The sequence below is a fragment of the Xenopus tropicalis genome, chromosome 1 (assembly GCF_000004195.4).
Source record: "Xenopus tropicalis strain Nigerian chromosome 1, UCB_Xtro_10.0, whole genome shotgun sequence".
NCBI lineage: Eukaryota > Metazoa > Chordata > Amphibia > Anura > Pipidae > Xenopus > Xenopus tropicalis.
The window spans coordinates 61,146,329-61,165,878 of NC_030677.2; the positions used below are offsets into that span (position 1 = coordinate 61,146,329).

Below are 19,550 nucleotides of genomic sequence, written 5' to 3' on the forward strand. Positions count from 1 at the left end.
ACCAATACACGTGAAGATCCGCTAGTTTGGCGAGGTTGCCAAGCAAGTGGATCTTCTCCGATATCCCCACCTACAGGTGGGCAATATCGGGCAAATGTAGGCAAACTCGATCCTGGGGGCCAAACAATCTAATTCTAGCGGCGGCAATGGCACAGTCGGTTCGGGGACGAGCCGATGCGGTCCCCAATCCGACTAAATCTTTTAACCTGCCCGATCCATATCTGGCCAATTTCAGGCCAGATATCGGTCGGGCATTGCCGTCATTTCTGCCCCTACACGGGCCAATAAGCTGCCGAACCGGTCCAAGGGAACAATATCAGCAGCTACAATCAGCCACCTTAAGATCAACAGGGTTCAAAGGCCATTTATACAGACCTATATAATGTAGAGCTCTAATAAAATAGTTTGTATTACTAGGAAATTATTTGAAGCTTCTAAATCAACAAATACAAAAATTAGAAGTAAAATAAGATATTTTCACAGTTTTAGTTCTCGTTCCTATGAATAGTTCTTCTGCAGAAGAGTATTCTAATTAAACACATCATCTTAGATAAGTGATCCCCAACCAGTGGCTCAGGAGCAACATGTTGGCCTCAAAGCAGGTGTGTATTTTTGGAGGTAAACATAGTTTTCATGCAGCTAAACAGAGCCTCCTGGAGGCTATTAGTTCACATAGAGGATACTACAGTAAATAACAGCCCATATTTTACACCCCAGAAACCTTTTGAATGTTTGTGTTGCTCTCCAACTCTTTTTACATTTGAATGTGGCTCACTGATAATAAAAGGTAGGGTACCCCTGTCTTACATGAAGTGTCTGGAGTATGCCAAAATCCTTCAGCAACAGAAAGTAGTGCTGGCCAAGTCGGCTTATTAAGAATAACTAGTAGCTGCTTTGGGTCTCATAGCTGCAATGTACACTTATACTGACCACGGGACCTATATACCACAAATCCAAGCTAATCACTTTTTCATACTGAACCAAAGAAGAAACATACATTTCTAGAGGCATTTGCTCAAAATTGTCCAAAGCTTTATTTTCCTTGGAAAAAGGACATAGGGGCAGCGTAAATGGAACAGTGACATTTATTAAGATTGTTTGGAGTGGGGCATGGTATCCGCAGCGGCACATCTGCATGTATCTGTGGCTGCAGCGATCTAAAAAAGAAATGGTGATGAAAGAATGACCGTGCCTGTGAGTGCAGATGCAGCCAGGCCGAGAGCAGCCTCCATGTAGCCACTTGCCTGTAGCTGCCATGCTGTTCTTCATCCTTTCTCTCATATCATAGTGTGGATATTGACTAAAGCTCTGTACTTTCCCTTTTAATTCCCTGTAAATCCACACTACCACTGACCAATAGATCCTGCTGACTGTATAGCACGAAGGGTCCAACATATTGGCAGCAGTTTGGAGGAACTGACCCAGATAACAGAATGTAAAATACAATAGTTTGACATTTGTAAGGCATTCTGAGGGATACGAATATTCCACAAGAGAGTCCATTTAAAACACAAAAATGTAAAAAATAAAGACAGGACACGGACAATCAAATTAATTTTCTATATTGCAGTAAAATCTACTCGAATACACTTTGAAACAAGAGTACAACAAAATAGAATATACTTCAAATGTTGAATATACAAACTATTTTAGTTCATTCTGAACACTGGTATTTACCCCCCATGCCCTCCCCTAAGCAACCCACCTTCATAACTTCAACTAAAAAAATAGCAGGCTTCAAACTCTATAACCCAAAAATGGACACATGCTTCATGGTGACCTTTCAAATGGATAGCATAAAAACTGAAATGTTTGCAAGGGATTCTGGCAAAAAAAACAACAACAAAAAAAGCATGTTACATTTAAAGGCTCCTCTGACCTGCCGTCTCCGCCATGAGACAGTTTGTACCCTCCCGTGAAAAGCTTTCTGCTCGAGATGCTTCAGGCCTTCCCAAAACACTCAGAGATATAACAAAAATGAACAAAAAAAAAAATCATACTTTTAACTACTGTATAAAATAGGTTACGTGTAATTCTATACCAATACTGTGCTAGGTACAATGGGTTTTTTTTTTCTCTTTTTACATTTTTTTTTAATATGTATAAAAATTGCTTTACATAAACAAGCTGTTAGCTTATTTTACAGAAAATAAAACTAAAAACGAGTCTAAGGCTTTAATATGAAATCTGCATCTGTCATCCCCTTGCGGAACTCAGTGGGCGTTATTTCCCTGCGTGCGCGTTGGTACAGTTTATTTAGCCTACAATACTTATTGAGCAGTTTCTCCCGCATAGCACCGATGAAGTGAGAGCTGTCTGCACACACAGCAGTACACATTTCTTTACCATTTACATTTACTGTGGTTCTGGGATAACAACCTCCTGCGATGTCATTTAGTGTTCCTCTTTATTTTTAGTGTAACAAAAAAAACCTGAAAAACGAAAACAATAGATCTGAACAATCACTTTGGTCCCTTTCAGTTTGCTTTTTCTTCCGATGCCTTAGGAACATTTCATAACATGAACAGATCCCACTGAAAACATGGGAACAGAATTCATTTCCAGTCAAGTTTTTCTTTTGTAATTTGCGTATATTTATATTGTCTTTGTTTAAAGTCTCCGCAGACTTCCTCACTTCTTTCTGTCCAGAAGTTTCGTTTAATCAGCGTTTGATTCTTAAATGTCAGTTTAACACAAAATTCTAGAGACGCAGGCAGGCTTTGTCACTTTTCACACACCACACTTGTCTCTTGTTTGACAGTAATGGGGAGGTTGATTGCGGAAGGGGTGCTGACAACAACCACATGGGTAACTGTTTTGCCCCCATCTGCAGGTTTATCGTCTTTAATTAACTGAAATGTTTTTATCTCTCCCTCCTGTCTGCTCACTACCATGTCTGATTTAATTTCAGGTCCTTTGATAAGGGTGCTAATGACCCTAGGGGGAGTCTGACATCTGGCTTGCTGTGCTGGCATTGCCAGTCTCATAACTGGAGTTCCATGAGCTATTGAAACAGGGGTAAGTGCTCTCACAGTCAGTGGTGTTCCCACAAGATTTAAACTCCCTGACCCACTTAATCCAGGCTTTGTCTGCAACTGACACTGGGTGAGTTGGGAAGTTGGAATAGTGATTATTTTGGCAGGTTGCACAGTGAATTTGTCTCCACTTTCAGACGATGCTGGTAACATTGTAGGGATTGTCTGGATGACAACCTTTGGAGCTGATGCTGTTGTTGGGCTGCTGTTTGCAATCAGAGGAGAACCTGGATTCACCGACTGAACAGCCAAAGTAGAAATCTTCTGCCCCAAAGATGTCATTACTACAGGCACTTGCATGGCCACCCGGACAGTTCTACAAAATAAATAGAAAAGAAAAAAAAAAAAGTTATGTATTAACCTTGCTGGTGTTTTAACTAATTCTAAAGCGGACAACCTATGATAAAATGCGTAAAAGTAAATTTAGGTTTTAGGAAGGTAATGCAGAATTGTGAAGCAACAACTTTGGGATATATGTATTCTGCAGTGCAAAGTCAGTTGGATGTTTTTGTTTGGATACGCTCTTCACCCATGGTTTAAATAAGGATTTAGAATTCCATCGGTTTATTTATGTGCTTATGTTGGATCATTATCTGGGCACATTAGACTCCAGCTTTACACAACTATAAGAATTGAGTCTTTATGTAGGAACGGACGGTACAACAAAAGTGGAACAAAGGGCATCTGCCTTTAGTGATTGTTCAGTGCAATTTGGATGTATTTTTCTTTTAGTGATAGATACTAGGAGGTTTCCCCATGACTGCAAATGCAGCCCCAAGTTAACTGGAGACTCAGCTTTACACATTTAAAATAGGAACATTGTTTCTTTAACGTGATGAGTTCAGTATGGAGTACATATACTGAAAGTTTTATACAAGAAATGTAAAATGTTTTTACATGACTATAATTTAATGTAATGCATTTTCACTTGAAGTATATTACTGCTATATGTCAACAGGTCTAACAAAAAAAAAAAAAAAATGGGTGAGTGCAGAGGATCTCTTGACTTTATTCCATCCCCATCTAAAGGTTGAAAATTTACTGGTGAGCATAACTTTCCCCCTTTTTTGCTATGGTTTATACAGAAGCAGTGGCCAGCTCCATGCTGTAGCTCCCACCCATCCCAGCTACAGTCAGGTGATGCCAGTGGTGGCCAATAAAAGGACAACCATTGTGAATGAAGTTTTAACCTTAAAAAGCAAATTGCATGTAAAACTCACTGTGAAAAATGTATAATGAAGCAGTAGAATTCTTATTGAATCAGACGAGACAAAACATATGGTCAAAAATCTGTTAAGGGGGGGGCATGTTATAGCCGCTTATTGCACAAAATTGCATGTGTGTGTGTATATATATCTTGTCTTTGTCAACAGAAGATAGAGATATAGATAAATGGATATGATAGATAATTGATATATGATCTGTGTTAAGATTTATATGCACTTTTAAGTGAAAACAAAATGTGGAAGACACCAACTGACCTCTGTGGTGCTGTTGGCGTGGTGCTGGTGGGTGAGTGAGGTGATACCTCACTGACAGGAGAGGACAAGCTAACCAGTCTTGGCTTCCTATTAGAACTCTGCTGGGTTGGGCTCTTCTCTAGCCTAGCCGGCATTGCCATTTTCATGATTCCTTCGGTGGGGATGGAGACTCTCTCCAATGATTTGTCATCTATGGGAGACACCATCTCTTCACTACAGGGCTCTGCTTTGTCATCTTCTATAACCACAATGTTCTTGGGCATCTCTTTGAATTGGTAGACCAACCTCTGACCCTCAACTTTTGCAAGGATCCCTCTCTGGTAGTAGTACCTGCATAGATAAAACAATGTCAGTATCAGTGAGGCCAATGTTAACATTAATATAAGCTTAGCAGCTTGCAAGTCTCAAATTACGGTGAAACACAACTTTTTTAAAGCATAACTATTCAAAACACATTTCTTTTCATGAGTATGATTGCACAGGCATTAGATCTTTTGCTCAGAATGTATGGGACCTGGGATTTCCAGATTAGGGTTCTTTCTAGAATTTGGATCCCCATAATTTAAATAAAAATGAAATAAAATATAAACCCAGAAGGACTGTTTTGCCAACAACATGATTTGATGCAATATAGTTACCATGTAGTATAAGGTACTGTTTATTACAAAAAAAAAAAAAATGAAATAATTTAATCAATTTAAATTATATACTTAAAATGGACTTTGGAGCTTTCTATAAATCAGATTTCTGATTTCTAAACCCTGGAAAACTATTGCATTCTTAACTCAATCAAAAAACAACTGTGCATTTAACATACTTTAGATTTCTATGCTGAAGTACACAAAGAAGCACTTTCCTCAGCTGACCTACAGGAGCACAGGTGTACATTTCTCTTTCATATTTAATACCTTAAAGCTCGACCCATAGTTTCATAGTTCATATCTGGCTTGTTCTTATGCTTCCCCCATAGTCTGGAGACGGCCTTTGAATCCACCAGCTTGAAGATTCCCTTTTCTCTCTGAGTCCACTTAATGTAACGTGGACAGGTGTTCTTATCCTGCAGCAGGTCCAACAAAAACTCCCACAGGTAAGTGGTATTGCCTAAAAAAAACAAAAAACAAAAAAAAACATAAGACACAATCACTGTGCATGAGCAACTGTTACTAAATCATCAGATCTGGAAGTCCAAATTAACAAAAAACAAGGAAATTCCAAAGCCCATAAGGTTTAATGCCTTATAGATATTATAACAAAGGGACAAAAATTTTATTTCTGGACTTAAGACCACAGTAGACTATTAAAATAATGTAAAATAAGTAAACAAGTTGGGAAAGGGTACAAAATTATACACAAGTGTTTTGATCTTCCAGTGGGCATTAATTTAGTAGGAAGCTGCACTAAACTACCCAGGGGGTGTCTCAAACAATCATCTCTGTGCAAACAAAGAGCCTTGTAAGGGAAGCCTCAGGGGCTGACAAACATTTAAAAAAAAAAAAAGACGAGTAGCTGAGACTGAGGTGCCATGCCTGTATGGAAGGGTGAAGTACTCAAAAACAGTAAGTTTGGGGGGAAAAAAGCAAAAAAGTGACCCAGTTTCTTGGACACTGTTCAAAGCAATATGCTTGGAACACTCCTATTTTTTGCAGAATTTGTCAAAATCATTAGTTTAGATTGGTTCATGCGACTTTAAAGCTTTGGTCAACTAAACAGGTTTTTCTTTGCACGTAATGCAATTGGTTTTGCTTTTCTCAAATTTGAATATGCAATTAATGGAGAACCAAAGATTAAATGAAAAGGGCAGAAATGTTGTACATTTTGTTGTGAAAAAGCCTAAAGCAACTACAGCAGGAATATTCTGTGCCCAGAAAGATACCCCCAGTAGCTCCCCATCTTCTTTCTGCTGATCCCCTGTACATGCTCTGTGCTGCTGCCAGTTACTGAGCTTAGGGAGAAACACACAATATACAGAATACATAGAATATATAAAATGACTATTTCTTTCAGTTTACCTTTGCCTTCCCTTTGCTTCTTCTTGATTCCCAGTTCTGGGGATCCATTGGGAAATGCAGGTTGTTGCATCTTTGGTTTGCGTCCAGCTGTACAAGAAGATAGATATAATGGCGTTTTACTTTATTGTTGGTGGAAAGGCATTTCAAGGGAATATGTCGCCCGCAGTCTCTGAGATTAACCACAGGCGACTAATCTCCCCGTAGGCCATTGCCCTTACTACTTGCAGGATAATGTGATTTACTTATATCTTTAAAATAACAGTATATCATTGATAAGTAAAATTTTCAAATATATAACAAATCAAGCTTGACATTTGATAGTGGTAGGAAAAAAAAAAAAAAAAAGACAATCCTCTGTGTCCCCCTGCATGCTTTGTCATCTGTGGTTAAATCTCTGTGACTAATCTCCCCCCGAAATACCTTCCCAACAGCAATAATGTGAATCACCGGTGGAAAGGCAAACGCATTGCTAAGTCTACTGAAGTTTCCTAGCAAAGGACACTAGGGGGCGACTTAGCAGTGCATATGCCTTTCCACCGGTGATTCACATTATTGCTGTTGGGAAGGTTTTTCGGGGAGATTAGTCACACAGTGGGACATCACCCCCAAGTTTTACAGATGGATTAACCGCAGGTGACTAACCACCCGAAGGATATCAACTTAAGGGTGATGGCAGCGGTTGCTACTGTGGGTGGCAAATCTCCCAAATAAGGCATTTCAGAAGAGTTTATACCTTTTTTCTTCTTCATCGGTTCTCCAAGTTCAATAGATATTGGGATGGACGTTGAGTCCATTGGTTCAGAATCTTCAGTGGAAACTTCCACAACTGTTTCTGTAATTACATCTGGCCTCATAGCCGCATGAATGAATTCAGGAGTGGAGACACATGGGGGAACATAGACTTCCACTGTAAAAGAAAAGAAATGATGGGGACAGGCTTTGAGCACATTGCCAATACAGTCCTGAAATTCTGAAGTTATATTCAATAACTTAATCCTGCAGTGATTTTAACAATGGAGCTCATCTGTTGAAAGATCATCCTAAAGATACACAGAACTTCAATTACAATGCTCAACAGAACCATTTAAAAACTCCTGGTTTGTAGTTCTCTCCAAGGAATTGAAATGACCTTTAAAACAAGATGGCTATGCTCACTAAAGCTTACAATCTAATTGACAATCCTTGTGTCTTAAGTCTCTGAACTGTTCTATTATTGAAAAGAAATGCATAATTTCCTGCCCCTGACTGAATAAAAAAAAAAAACTAAAAAATATAAAAATAGAAACCTCTGTATAACTATCTTTCCATCTTTTTTACTGTATATGTATCTGGAGCTAACTCTGGACTACATTTTCTATATGCAACAGGAAAAGTGTTGGCTTTGCTTGGGTATTTAGAACTCAATCCATTTACTTATCAGCCACTGGAATCCATCCAGGAGGTGTGACTGGCAATTCTAATTTTGTTTTTAATTTAATGATTTACACGGAAACACAGTTAAAAATGATTATCAAATGTACCACCCAATAATTTCTCCTCATCTAAGCACATATATAGGTGTATGAATAGAAACTATGCAGACACAGGGTAGAGTAGAAGCACTGCAATTTAAAATGTCCAATTACAAAAAGGGCAATAAACATGTTTCATAAAACATTTAGCTTATTCATAGGAAAAAGGGCCACCCTGCTATGTCTGATTAGGAAACATGTTCAAGTCCATCATGCAAATCAGACAATACTCTAATATACAAGAAGTAACTGTTACAGCAAGTCTACACCTGCCTTCCCACACTATATTCCCTCAAAATACATGCAAACAAAAGGAAGTCCATAAACTGTTCAGCTGACAGGATAAGAGAAATAAGGTTAGTGAAGCGATCCTGTATCCATCCTTACCTTTTAACAATAAACTAAAACATATCCCATATTTATCAGTGGCTTACTACACGGATATATATGGGATATGTTTTAGTTTATGTATTAGCATGAGTTTAGATGAGTATTGAAGTTAATGGTGATATTTAGAAACTCAATTTTTAGATATGACATGTGACTTTGTCATGTGTCTTGATAGATTGACTTATATGTGTTTCAAAATTATATTTCACTATGAGCTTTGCCATGTGGCTTACTACATTGATATATATGGGATATGTCCTAGTTTATGTATTATCATGAGTCTAGATGTTTGATAATTATTCTATTTTTGATCATATGGGGATTTTTAAGTGCCTGGTATTTGATTACACTTTGCACATGTTATTGAATGGGTTAATGTTGTATAAACATTGATTGGATACTGCGGGTTTTTAACCTGACACTTCACTTCCTGTCTATCATCCTGATGACGATCCTGTGGTGATCGAAACACGTAGATGGTACGTCGAAATAAATTACTGACTTGATTGATGCTATAGCTGTGAGTGCTTTCTACTGTTGAGTTTGAGATATATATATATATAGATATATATATATATATATATACACACACACACACACACACACACACATATATATATATATATCAGTAAATATTGCCCTTTTACATCCTTTCCCTTGATCCACCATTTAGTGATGGGCTCACCTGATCACCTGAAATAATGCAACTCTAACAGGAAGTAGTGTGGGAGTAAAAGACAGAACATTGCCCATTAATTGGCTGAAGTGAACTAACATGTATGTGTGCACCGTGAATCGTATGACCCCAGAGAGTGACCTTTAGACTTAAAACGGAAATTTTCTATTTTGGACTACTCAATGGCACATAGCAAAAAAAAAAAAAAAGTATATTTTCATGAAAATGGTTAATTTAGATGAAGCATGAAGCAGGGCTTTACATATGTGCTGTTTTGTGAGATATATTTCTAGAGACCTACATTGTTTAAGGGTATAGTTATCCTGTAAAGAATACAAATATCCTAACAATATCCCTGATAGTGGTAAAGATGCCAGTAATAAAACACTACAAAATGTGCATTAGCAAGTGGTGAGGTGACAGACTGCATGATGATAATAAGTGCACATACCGGGGCTCCTGGTATCTCGCAAGATAGTAGGCGACTCCATGTGAAGCAGTGCTTCCGCAGCCTCAATAGTCTTATCCGTGCAGTGAACATTGCTGCCATGAACCGATGCTTCCACTGTAAAACACAGGCAAGAACCAAATAAATCAATTACATTCCAAATGACATTGTTAAACGTAGGAGTAAACAGTAAATAGCTAACTACTGTCACTGCTGGAGTGAGAAGACAAATAACATAATTAGCCAGAACACTACTTCCTGCTTCAGCTCTCTAACCTTTCAGTTAGTCAGTGACTTTAGGGGGGGCACATGGGACATAACTATTCACTTAGTTTGTAAGCAGTTATGTCCCATTCGGCCACACCCTTCAATTCACTGATTGGTTACTGACTGGTAACAGTTTAGAGAGCTGCAAAGGAGGAAGTGTTCTGGCTATTATGTTGGACATCATAATCAGTACCACACATAAAATATTTGACCTTAAACTAAACAAAAAGCCATTCTTCAAACTCTGAAAATGATCATATTCTGGTAACATGCTGGACAATTAAATAATACATTCTGGAAAAGGCCATTTTTGTCATGTGGTGCCTGTTAGCAAAGCATTATATTATGTTTGTATATGGAAAATGGTTGTCCTGTAATTTGGACCTTTCTGAATAAGGGATCCTATCCTGTACCACACTCATAAGGTAATGCAAAAGGTTAAATGACTGTGACCGAAAATTGGATTGTTTTATCTTATATACACCCTTGTGTTTTTGTGACTAACTACTGTGGTAGCTATGGTGGTGGGGGAAAGAAAAATAAATTGTGAAAAACAGGTTGGTGAGAGTGAATGGTTAAAAACTTCACTAGCAATTAACATGTCACCAATAATATATTTTACAAGTGAGACTTAAACTGAATGGAATTATGTTCACACCACATGTCTGATGCATAATCATCCTATCCTTATCGTCACTACATTTGACTTTGTAGAAAATGTATATGGATGTCCGGGTTGCCTTAAATCATGAATCACAATACTCCTGCCCAGCCACACCTCGTTATGCCCAAACACCCCCTAACATCCCCCACCTAATTTCTCTTGCTCCCTGCCCTTTTTGCCGAAGTCTAGACCCCACTGGGGCTGAACTCCTGCATGGGCTGCCGATTTACAAACTCCAGCACAAATCTCACTTATTGCCTTACAAATTAGATGCCACTGCTGAGAATATAAACAAACTTTCTGAAAGCTTTTACAAGAGATAAACACACGCCAGAGAGAACTAACAAGGAACTGGCACAACACAAAGCAAAATTCAAGGGTAAATATTTTAGGGAGTTTTATCCCCATCAGACACTGCTGAATTTAGGAACACATGCCAGCTACGATTTTTAGAAATCAATGCAGCCACACCGAGGGCACCTCTTCTAAAATGTAGCTAAGCTGCTCCTTGCTGTATGGTTCCTAAGTGAAAGAGGCTATGGCACGCACAGAATTGGCTCCGAGTTTATCAGCTCTTTAATGTCACGGTCCCGTCAGCACCTGCTGCTCCTCATCTACTTTGCCTGCAAGGTGCCATCTCCGATTGCTGTGGCCATGTATGGAAATGTGCTCATGGCCGAGCCATTCCTAACAAGCAGCCAGCAACGCTGCACTCCATCTATCTTTAGGTTACCCTTCCTCATGCTTCTTGCAACTGGGAAATGAACTGCAAGTGGCCTAGAACACACCCATAACAGATAAAAACTTGGTGCTATATACACAGTATGGTGTTTGTGTGTGTAAGTTACAGCTATGTAAACTAAGTTGGTGCTTCATAGTAAATTAAATAATAAAAACTAATGTCAAAGAAATGCCGATTTGGATGGCAAAAAATAAATGTTAGCCAATCTAGCCCATGTCCAAATTCTTTTCCATAGTCCTTCTCACAACTGCAGAAAGACTTTTTCATATAATTAGCAATCTTTCTGCAGGGAGTACTTATGTTACCTTTCACATTTCCTGCCATAAGCTTCATGTTGCACCCCCACTGTTTAACCCCTGGCCAAAATGAATTGTGGTTGGACACCACATTGCAAATAGTTTTTTTTAAAGGAAAAGGCACAAAAAGTGATTCAGAACAATTTGGTCCCACAGCACATGCTCAAAATTAACTCCCATGCGCCTGTATGGCAGCTACCTGCAAAGCTGAGGCCACTTGTTTATCAGGAAACTGCTGCTTGGAGACACAGACACATGCATGGAACTCTGCTTTGTCATTATGGCCACAAACAGCCAGATTTACAGGGCAGCTTGTCATCTATTTGGCTAGATCCCTGTTTCTTAACCTTGCTAGACTACAACTCCCAGTATGACTTTACCCATGAGCATATGTTGAAGAATCCTGAGAGCTGATAACACATGAGGATGCTAGTTCCTTTCAGCAAGCTAGGTTAATATTCTGATATTTACCAAGATCAATAAAGTGACCGATTAGGTTTTTCTTTGCAAAATTTATTAAGAAACCAGTAAAGCCATAAATGTTAATTATTTTTAAATATAACATTTCCATCTGTTCATTTAAAAACTCTTATTAACCTATGTGTTTGCAACAAATGCCACATTTTAATTGAGAAAACATTTTATGAATGGCATGGAATTTTTATCTCCCTGTGTAAGAAATTGTGCCTTGAGAGGAAACTCTCCAAATCGCACCGCTGCGTACGCCATCCCACCCGCGATTTACATTCGAGCTGGTGGGATGGAATTTCAGGGAGATTAGTTGTCCACAACAAGTGAGATTTGTCGCGGCGTGACTAATCTCCCTGTGTGTCACAGCCCTAAATGTATGCCCTATAGGCAATTTTTACCCTGAATGCCTATCCTCACAGCTGAACTGTAGCAGTCCTGTTTTTAAAGCAACAGAAAATTTAAACCAGTGATTATATTTAAATAAATACAAAACCCTTTCAGTCATCAGTGTTAATGGTCCTTTAACATATTGGGCGTACGGTAACTTCAAGGTTAATGGCACATGTATTGACACATTTCTGCCGGTGAAGAAAAGCCCACCAAAGATGCCCGCCACTGACTTTAATGGCCAACAGATTTTGGTCAGAAAAATCAAAATGTGCATTTTTAGGCAGATATTCACATCATGGCTGGCAACAGACTGGTTGTATATAAGTCAATAACAGAATTCCCCCCCACCTCACAATCAGATCAGAAGCTGTCATGCCATCACCCTACTGCAAACTTCTTTTTCCCCACAAACTGAGCCGGCACAGTTTCGATTGGGCTACCAAGACCAAGTGACTTTTTTTTCAAGTCAAGTCATAAAGCAATAAAATCTTCCATGTGCATAAGACCTTAACTGGTGCATCTTTTACCAATTGCCAGACTGCAATGAAAGCTTTTTAAACATAAATATAATGAAAATTTGACAAGTACAACAGGTAATCCTTTATATCTTGTTTCTAAACATTACCAGAGCGGTTACTCCTTGTCTTAGCTGACAAACTAGCTAAGGGTTAATTCCTTACAGCTGCCCCCTAACCGTAGCCAAGGGAAGCAGGGTTCCTGTGTGATGAATTCACCAACACCCAATCAGTCTCTGTTAGGGACAATAAGCAGTTAAGGCCTTTTGAAAGAGGCAATACTTGGGAAGCAGCCAAGAATATGCAAGCTTCCTCTCTGTAATCAGTCACTGATGGCTGTTTCTATGGTTATCACTATGCGAAAACCATACTGACAGAAAAGGAGGAGTCATGAACGCTTCAATCAAGAATCTTTTAAGAAGCACTCTTTCCATTCACTTTGGCAATTCAAGTTACTCCTTGTGGAGCACAAAGAGTACAGCAAACTAGGGGGACAGAAAGGGGCATTTATTTTAACTTTTCAATACGACTTCTGAAATGCAGTAGCCATTCTATTTCTTGGAACACCAAGAAGGTGTTCCAAGGTGTGCATCACACTCAGTAAGCCAGCTGCTAGCTGGGTATTCAATGGGTGGGTGTCACCTTAAAACACACTTAACAGAATACATCATCTCTGGTTAAAATCCACTACCTGATTAGCACCTGGTTCCCAATGTGAAGTACAATGGGAAAGAGCCTTGACAAGAGGACACAGTTGTGCAAAAAGTCCTTCCCTGCCTCAGTACCACCTTACAGGATTTAGTAGGCCCTCCAGTGGATTTCTATGTCGTCGATCTGCTCAGGTGTTTCAGCGTCTTGTTTTTCACTTAACTCATTGCCCCCCAGCTAACCTATAAACAGAGTTTGCTCAAAGAGATAATAAGCTCTGTATAAACAGCCCAATACTACAAGCCTTTGTTAGGCTACAACTTAAGCTGGCCATACACGAGTGATGTCGCCAAGCGAGCGGATCTCAACCCCATATCCCCACCTACGGGTGGCGATATCGGGGAGGCATGTGGGGCAGTCGGTTTGGGGGCCGCATCAACGAGCCGATGCGGTCCCCGATCCGAATGGATTTTCTAACCTGGCCGATCGATATCTGGCCAATTTCAGGCCAGATATCGGTCGGCCAGGCCCCTCGGTTCTGCCCCTACACGGGCCGATAAGCTGCCGAATCGGTCCAAGGGACCGATATCTGCAGTTATAATCGGCCAGTGTATGGGGACCTTTAGGGTTTGCTGCTCATTATACAGAAGGCTTATCAGTGGATTGTTCACTTGTTTTAGTAGCTTCTTAATGCTCTTATGCTCAAAAGACCCAGTGAAGATTACTGCATTATCTTTATGTTTGCAGAAGAATTCCATAGATATTTCTTAATTAAAATAGGGAAAAGGTTTTTTTAGCCTCAATATTGTAAATATGTTATTTATATATTAGAAGTTCAGAACTACAATACTACGAGGAACATTTTGCTCTAATAAATGAACTTTCAGGAGGCAGCAGATAAAAGGAATTTAAGGAACTTGCTTCTTTTGTGCTTGCTGAATTATTAGCCGTTCTATTCATTCTCGGGCCAAAGAAAAATAAAATGCTAGCTGGTTGCAAGGGACAGTGACTGCAGCAATACCATTATTGTAAGACTTTAATTCATATTTTTCTATTCCTATGAACTTTCATTCTAACATTTAAACCAGACAGCAGTTTAAATTCTCAAATTATAATCTTGATATTAAAAAGTACAAATTCAGAACCCCACAAGCCCATAAAAAATAGCATTTGGAAAATTACCTTTAATGTCATTGCCTATATTATACCAAGAGTCACTTACTTATGATCCCAAAATACTTTCTGCTGTCCCCTTAAAAGAAGTAACTTGCCTTTAAGTTAAATTTTAGTATGTTATATAATGTTCTATTATTAGCAACACTGGTGTTCATTTTTCTAGTTCAAATTATTTACCTTCCTCTTCTGCTTCTTTCCATCATTTCCATTTGTCAGGCTCCAATTTTACTGTTACTTTTTTTTTTATAAAAGCCCTTTTCTACTCATAGTCAGCCATTCAAACCACTGTCTGGTCCTTTAAACGTAAACTGGACCCTAGCAACCAGAGTACAGCTGAAATTCTAAACTGGGCAGCTACGGAATATTTTTATAAGGGGCAGACATTCTGCTGTGCTGTACAATATACTAGGGATGCACCAAATCCAGGATTCTGTTTGGGATTCGGCCAAGATTCAGCCTTTTTCACAGGATTCAGATTCGGCCAAACTGAATTGGAACCCTTAAAATCAAAATTTTTTTGATGGGCGATGTGTGCGCGATTGTTTTTATACTTTGTGTGTCTTAGTTTGCATATGCAAATTAGGATTCGGTTCAGAATTTGCCCGAATCTTTCACAAAGGGTTCAAGGTTCAGCCGAATCCCAAAATAGTGGATTTGGTGCATCCCTAGTGTACACACAGAACCTACAGATTTACATACAAAAACAACCAATATCTGATACTAGAGGTAAAGATGGCCATGCCCTTACAAGCTTGCAATCTAAAAAAAAACTAAATATTTAAAAAAAACCACAACAAATAAATGGAGACCAGCTACAAACTCTCTCAAAACATCACTGTCTACATTACACTAAAAATTAATTTAAAGATGAATTACCTCTTTAACCCCATGAATATTACCTTGGTAACCCCATGAACTGATATAAGTTTTGCTATTTACAAAAAACATTTAAAATATTTCACTCATCTCTAAGCAGTTCTAAAAAACTGCCAGTGTTTTAAATAGCCAGGTATACAGCCTGCAGCTATGTTGCCCATGATCAATTAACAAGTTTCCCCAGTCTTTTCACTGCAAAAGGAAGGAAGCATTCAAACTTTTACTACAAAAAGGCTTAGTACACAATAGCATGCATAAGCTGACACTATGCTTTTATCTCAAAATCTTTTTATCTTAAATGTAGAGTAAAAGAGTAAACACAGGTGACCTAGGGATGTGTTAAGGGCTCTGGTACACGGGGAGATTAGTCGCCCGCGGCAAAACTCCCTGCTCGCGGGCGACTAATCTCCCCGAGTTGCCTCCCCCCTGCCATCCCACCGGCGAACATGTAAGTCGCCGGCGGGATGGCAGACGCGGCGGCGCGATTTCGCGCAAATCGCCGAAAAAGACTCGCGAGGCTTTTCCGGCGATTTCCCGAAATCGCCCCGCCGCGTCTGCCATCCCGCCGGCGACTTACATGTTCGCCGGTGGGATGGCAGGGGGCAGGCAACTTGGGGAGATTAGTCGCCCGCGAGCAGGGAGTTTTGCCGCGGGCGACTAATCTCCCCGTGTACCAGAGCCCTAAAGGGAGAATCTGTAACCACCTTCTTTAATTGTGCCAGAAATGGCTTCCCTCTGGCTACAATGTCACCACAACATATATTACCTATTTTAAGATTGCTGGCAGAGGGGTACTAGTTACTCACATTTTTAGGGTTGTGTTTTGTGAGATGAATAGGCAAGTCAATGGGCCAATAAAATGTAAACAAATCAAAACATTTCCAGTTTAAAACAATGGAAATGACAAAGGATTATGGATTTAGGATTATGTCACACACAGCATTTTTATGCATGATATTTATAAGGATCAAAGTGGGTATAAAAATGCCAAAGAAACATTACTATAGAAAATACTAGACTACATATTATTATTAACATTTATTTATAAAGCGCCAACATATTCCGCAGCGCTGTACATATGTTACAAAACAGACACATCTGCCATAAGTATGTAGGTTTTCAGATGCAGAAGCCGATACACCAGAGAAAATTATTATCTATAAAATTAAATTAATATGTCAGGTAGATGGCATTATTATACATGGGCCTACATAGTCAGTTATGTCTGTGGGACCTGAAAAGAAGTCCAGGGGTCATTGTTTGTTATTCAAACCACAAAGTAACACCCTGATCATTTCATTACACAAAAACTGTGTCACTATTTAATTAGAAATTATATATAAAAACCACAATTTATTCCATATTTTCTGCTTTTATAACACATAGGAAGGTTGTTTGAAATATATCCTAGCAGAACCAGAAAATGTGCCTATTCTTTAAAAAATGTTTTGTTGCATGATTTGAATGATAGTATTCTTTTACTCACGAAAAGACAATTCTCAACAAGAGAAAAGACAAATGCTCCTAGTAATATAGCACAATTCCACAGCAAAGCATTAAAGATAAAGGGACATTTGCACAAGGCAAGGTATACCTCTGAATGAGACTGGATATATTACAAAAACCTTGACTAGGAACGAGAATTTATTAATGACGCAATAGTCCCATTAAATGCTAAATGACACAATGTGCTGCGTTTTGGCTTTTTTGGGGTGGATGTGGAGCTTTGTATCTGGCATGCAATGATGATGATGGATTAAGGAAGCAGCGTTATGATACTAAATGTTTTTTTAGCAATAATCTGAATACTTTCAATGGGAATAAGCCACCGAAAGTGCATAAGGAGTTAAAATGTCAATAAAAATGATGCAATAAAACACAATCTATCAGCATTTCTGCTGTATTATTTGAATTTATATTATGTTCTATTGACTCAAACGTAGGGTAACTCAACATCAGCACCCAGCGACCCAAGCAGCTTGCAATTAAAGAGGAAACCCCCAAGAGAAAGATGGTGCTTATGCCATCAGCACTATCCGTTTATTCAGTAGGAAACTATGTATTTACACACCATATAAGATTTAAGGGCAGAACGCACGAATTCGAGACAAGCTGTTTTTGACACTACGTTCTTCCCTTGTGGAATCGGTCATTGTTTCTATTTAATGCCCGTTATGTTTGATATATACACATGCCTAAAGCACAGCGCTGTGGAATCCGTTGGCGCTTTCTATGTGCCTGTTAGCAATGTTACTAGGCAAGCCCACATGGCATGCTCGCAGTAGCGCTCTGGCTGCCCCGTACAGTCCCCGCCTCTCACTTCCGTGTTTACATCTCTCTTCTTCCCTCCAATTCCATCCGCATTGTGAGCTCACATCTCCCTGCAAATCAAAGCCTGGCTAATTGCTGATTGGCCCGCAACCCAACCTCTCCACCTGACAATGCGAAGGCAAATCTATATTACAAAGCAAACATGAAGCCCCGTTGGCCAGTAGGTGAGCAGAGAAATGGAAAAGAAGCATAAAAGAGAGAGGCTGTAAGTAAATGCAGGCGCACACACAGGCTGTACGGAGCGGGAGCGCACAGAGAAAGCAGACAGCGTGGCACAAGACAACATTCTCACACACTTCCTGGTTGCACTTGCACGGCATGGATGTAAGTGCACAAGTGCCAGGGCCTCCCACCCGCTGCGGCCAGGCTGCAGCCATCACTTCCTGCTTCCCATTCACTTATCCCCACACAGGTATAGAGGCGGATAAAATAGACGTGCGCGGCTGCCATCACGCCTTCCGCTAATCGCAGCTAGCAGCGCGCAAGGGAGCCGGGTGTGCACGCTCCGTTATCGCAGCTCTCTAGCCGATGCCCCCGCCTCCCCCTGCATGCAACTGCGCTCGCCACTACTGCCTCACCGGCTCTGATGAGCAGATCAAGCTGGTTGGTAGGTCCCTCATGCAGCGAAGTCGCCATATTTATCCCGGAGGTTCAGCTTCACATTGGCAGGAGAGAGGAGGAAGCGGAGATTCAGACACACACAGCGCCTAGTGTGTGCGTGCAAAGGGAGGAGGGGTTACTGGGATCCTTCCGCACCCTACAGGAAGCGAACGGCTGCTACAAGCAGAGTGTATGCGTTGCACGATCCTTCCGCAGTCTCACACAGGAAGCGCACTGCTACATCTCATATGCCTGGCCACATTATCCCTCACTAGTCCCTATGGTCCAGCCAAGCAATCCAGGCATAATGTTGATGTACCACAACTCTACGCCTCGCTTGACAGCGACGTGTCTAAACTGAACAGAAGCCCGGCGCATATTTTTGGTCGGAAGCAGCTAGTACTACGTACAATTTCAGCTAATATTTTCCACCTGTGCAAACCTGGAGCGCCGATTCCGCTACACTGACTATAACATGTTTCCCTGACACATTCTTCTCCAATGGGGGTTGAAAGACCAGAGAATAAGTTCCCACTGCCTCAGGAAATCGTCTGAGCGATGCAATGACTATTATTGGGACCCAAAATTGGGTTCTTATGTTCTCTGGTGTGTGGCCCCAAGATCCCATTTAATACAATAAAAAGCTTTTTATGAGGTGCAAAACAGTGTGATTTTTGGACTGCAAAGTTAATTTTGACCCCCAGAGAAACCCCTGTTCCTAAGGCTAATGGTTGAGTAATTAAGACTGTCAGGGCCCTATACAAATATAATGTAAGAATGATAGTCAAAGTAGTTCTGAGAATTCTGTAGTTTAGAACTAGGGATGCCACCTCCTGTAAAATGAATATTACTACTAAAGAAGAAATATGAAATGAATGGAAGGAAGGACAGCAAATGTGGCTGTTATATCTCTGGCCTGCAAGATATCCAGCTGGGTCAATAGAATGTATGTACGTTGTGTCAGTCAATTTATTTTCACAACTACTTAGTACCTAAGCCATTATATTAATAGCAGTTCGGTCCA

General features: G+C 39.9%; 1 protein-coding gene across 4 annotated transcripts in view; it reads right to left on the reverse strand.

Annotated features, from left to right (window-relative positions):
• Nucleotides 1–1,021: 1,021 nt before the first annotated feature.
• Nucleotides 1,022–19,550, reverse strand: part of elf2 (E74 like ETS transcription factor 2) — a 57,123-nt gene continuing 38,594 nt past the window's right edge. For 3 of the 4 annotated variants that reach the window (XM_012959865.3, XM_012959867.3, XM_012959871.3), the window contains exons 5-10: nt 9,554–9,667; nt 7,259–7,432; nt 6,526–6,612; nt 5,425–5,617; nt 4,517–4,846; nt 1,022–3,351 (exon numbers count right to left, since the gene is read on the reverse strand). In XM_012959865.3, the coding sequence (XP_012815319.1) occupies nt 2,724–3,351; nt 4,517–4,846; nt 5,425–5,617; nt 6,526–6,612; nt 7,259–7,432; nt 9,554–9,667 (1,526 nt within the window). In that variant the 3' untranslated portion in view covers nt 1,022–2,723. Of the gene's footprint in view, nt 3,352–4,516; nt 4,847–5,424; nt 5,618–6,525; nt 6,613–7,258; nt 7,433–9,553; nt 9,668–18,504; nt 18,623–19,550 lie in introns of those variants that run through there. The other variant, NM_001006749.1, reaches the window with a different exon arrangement.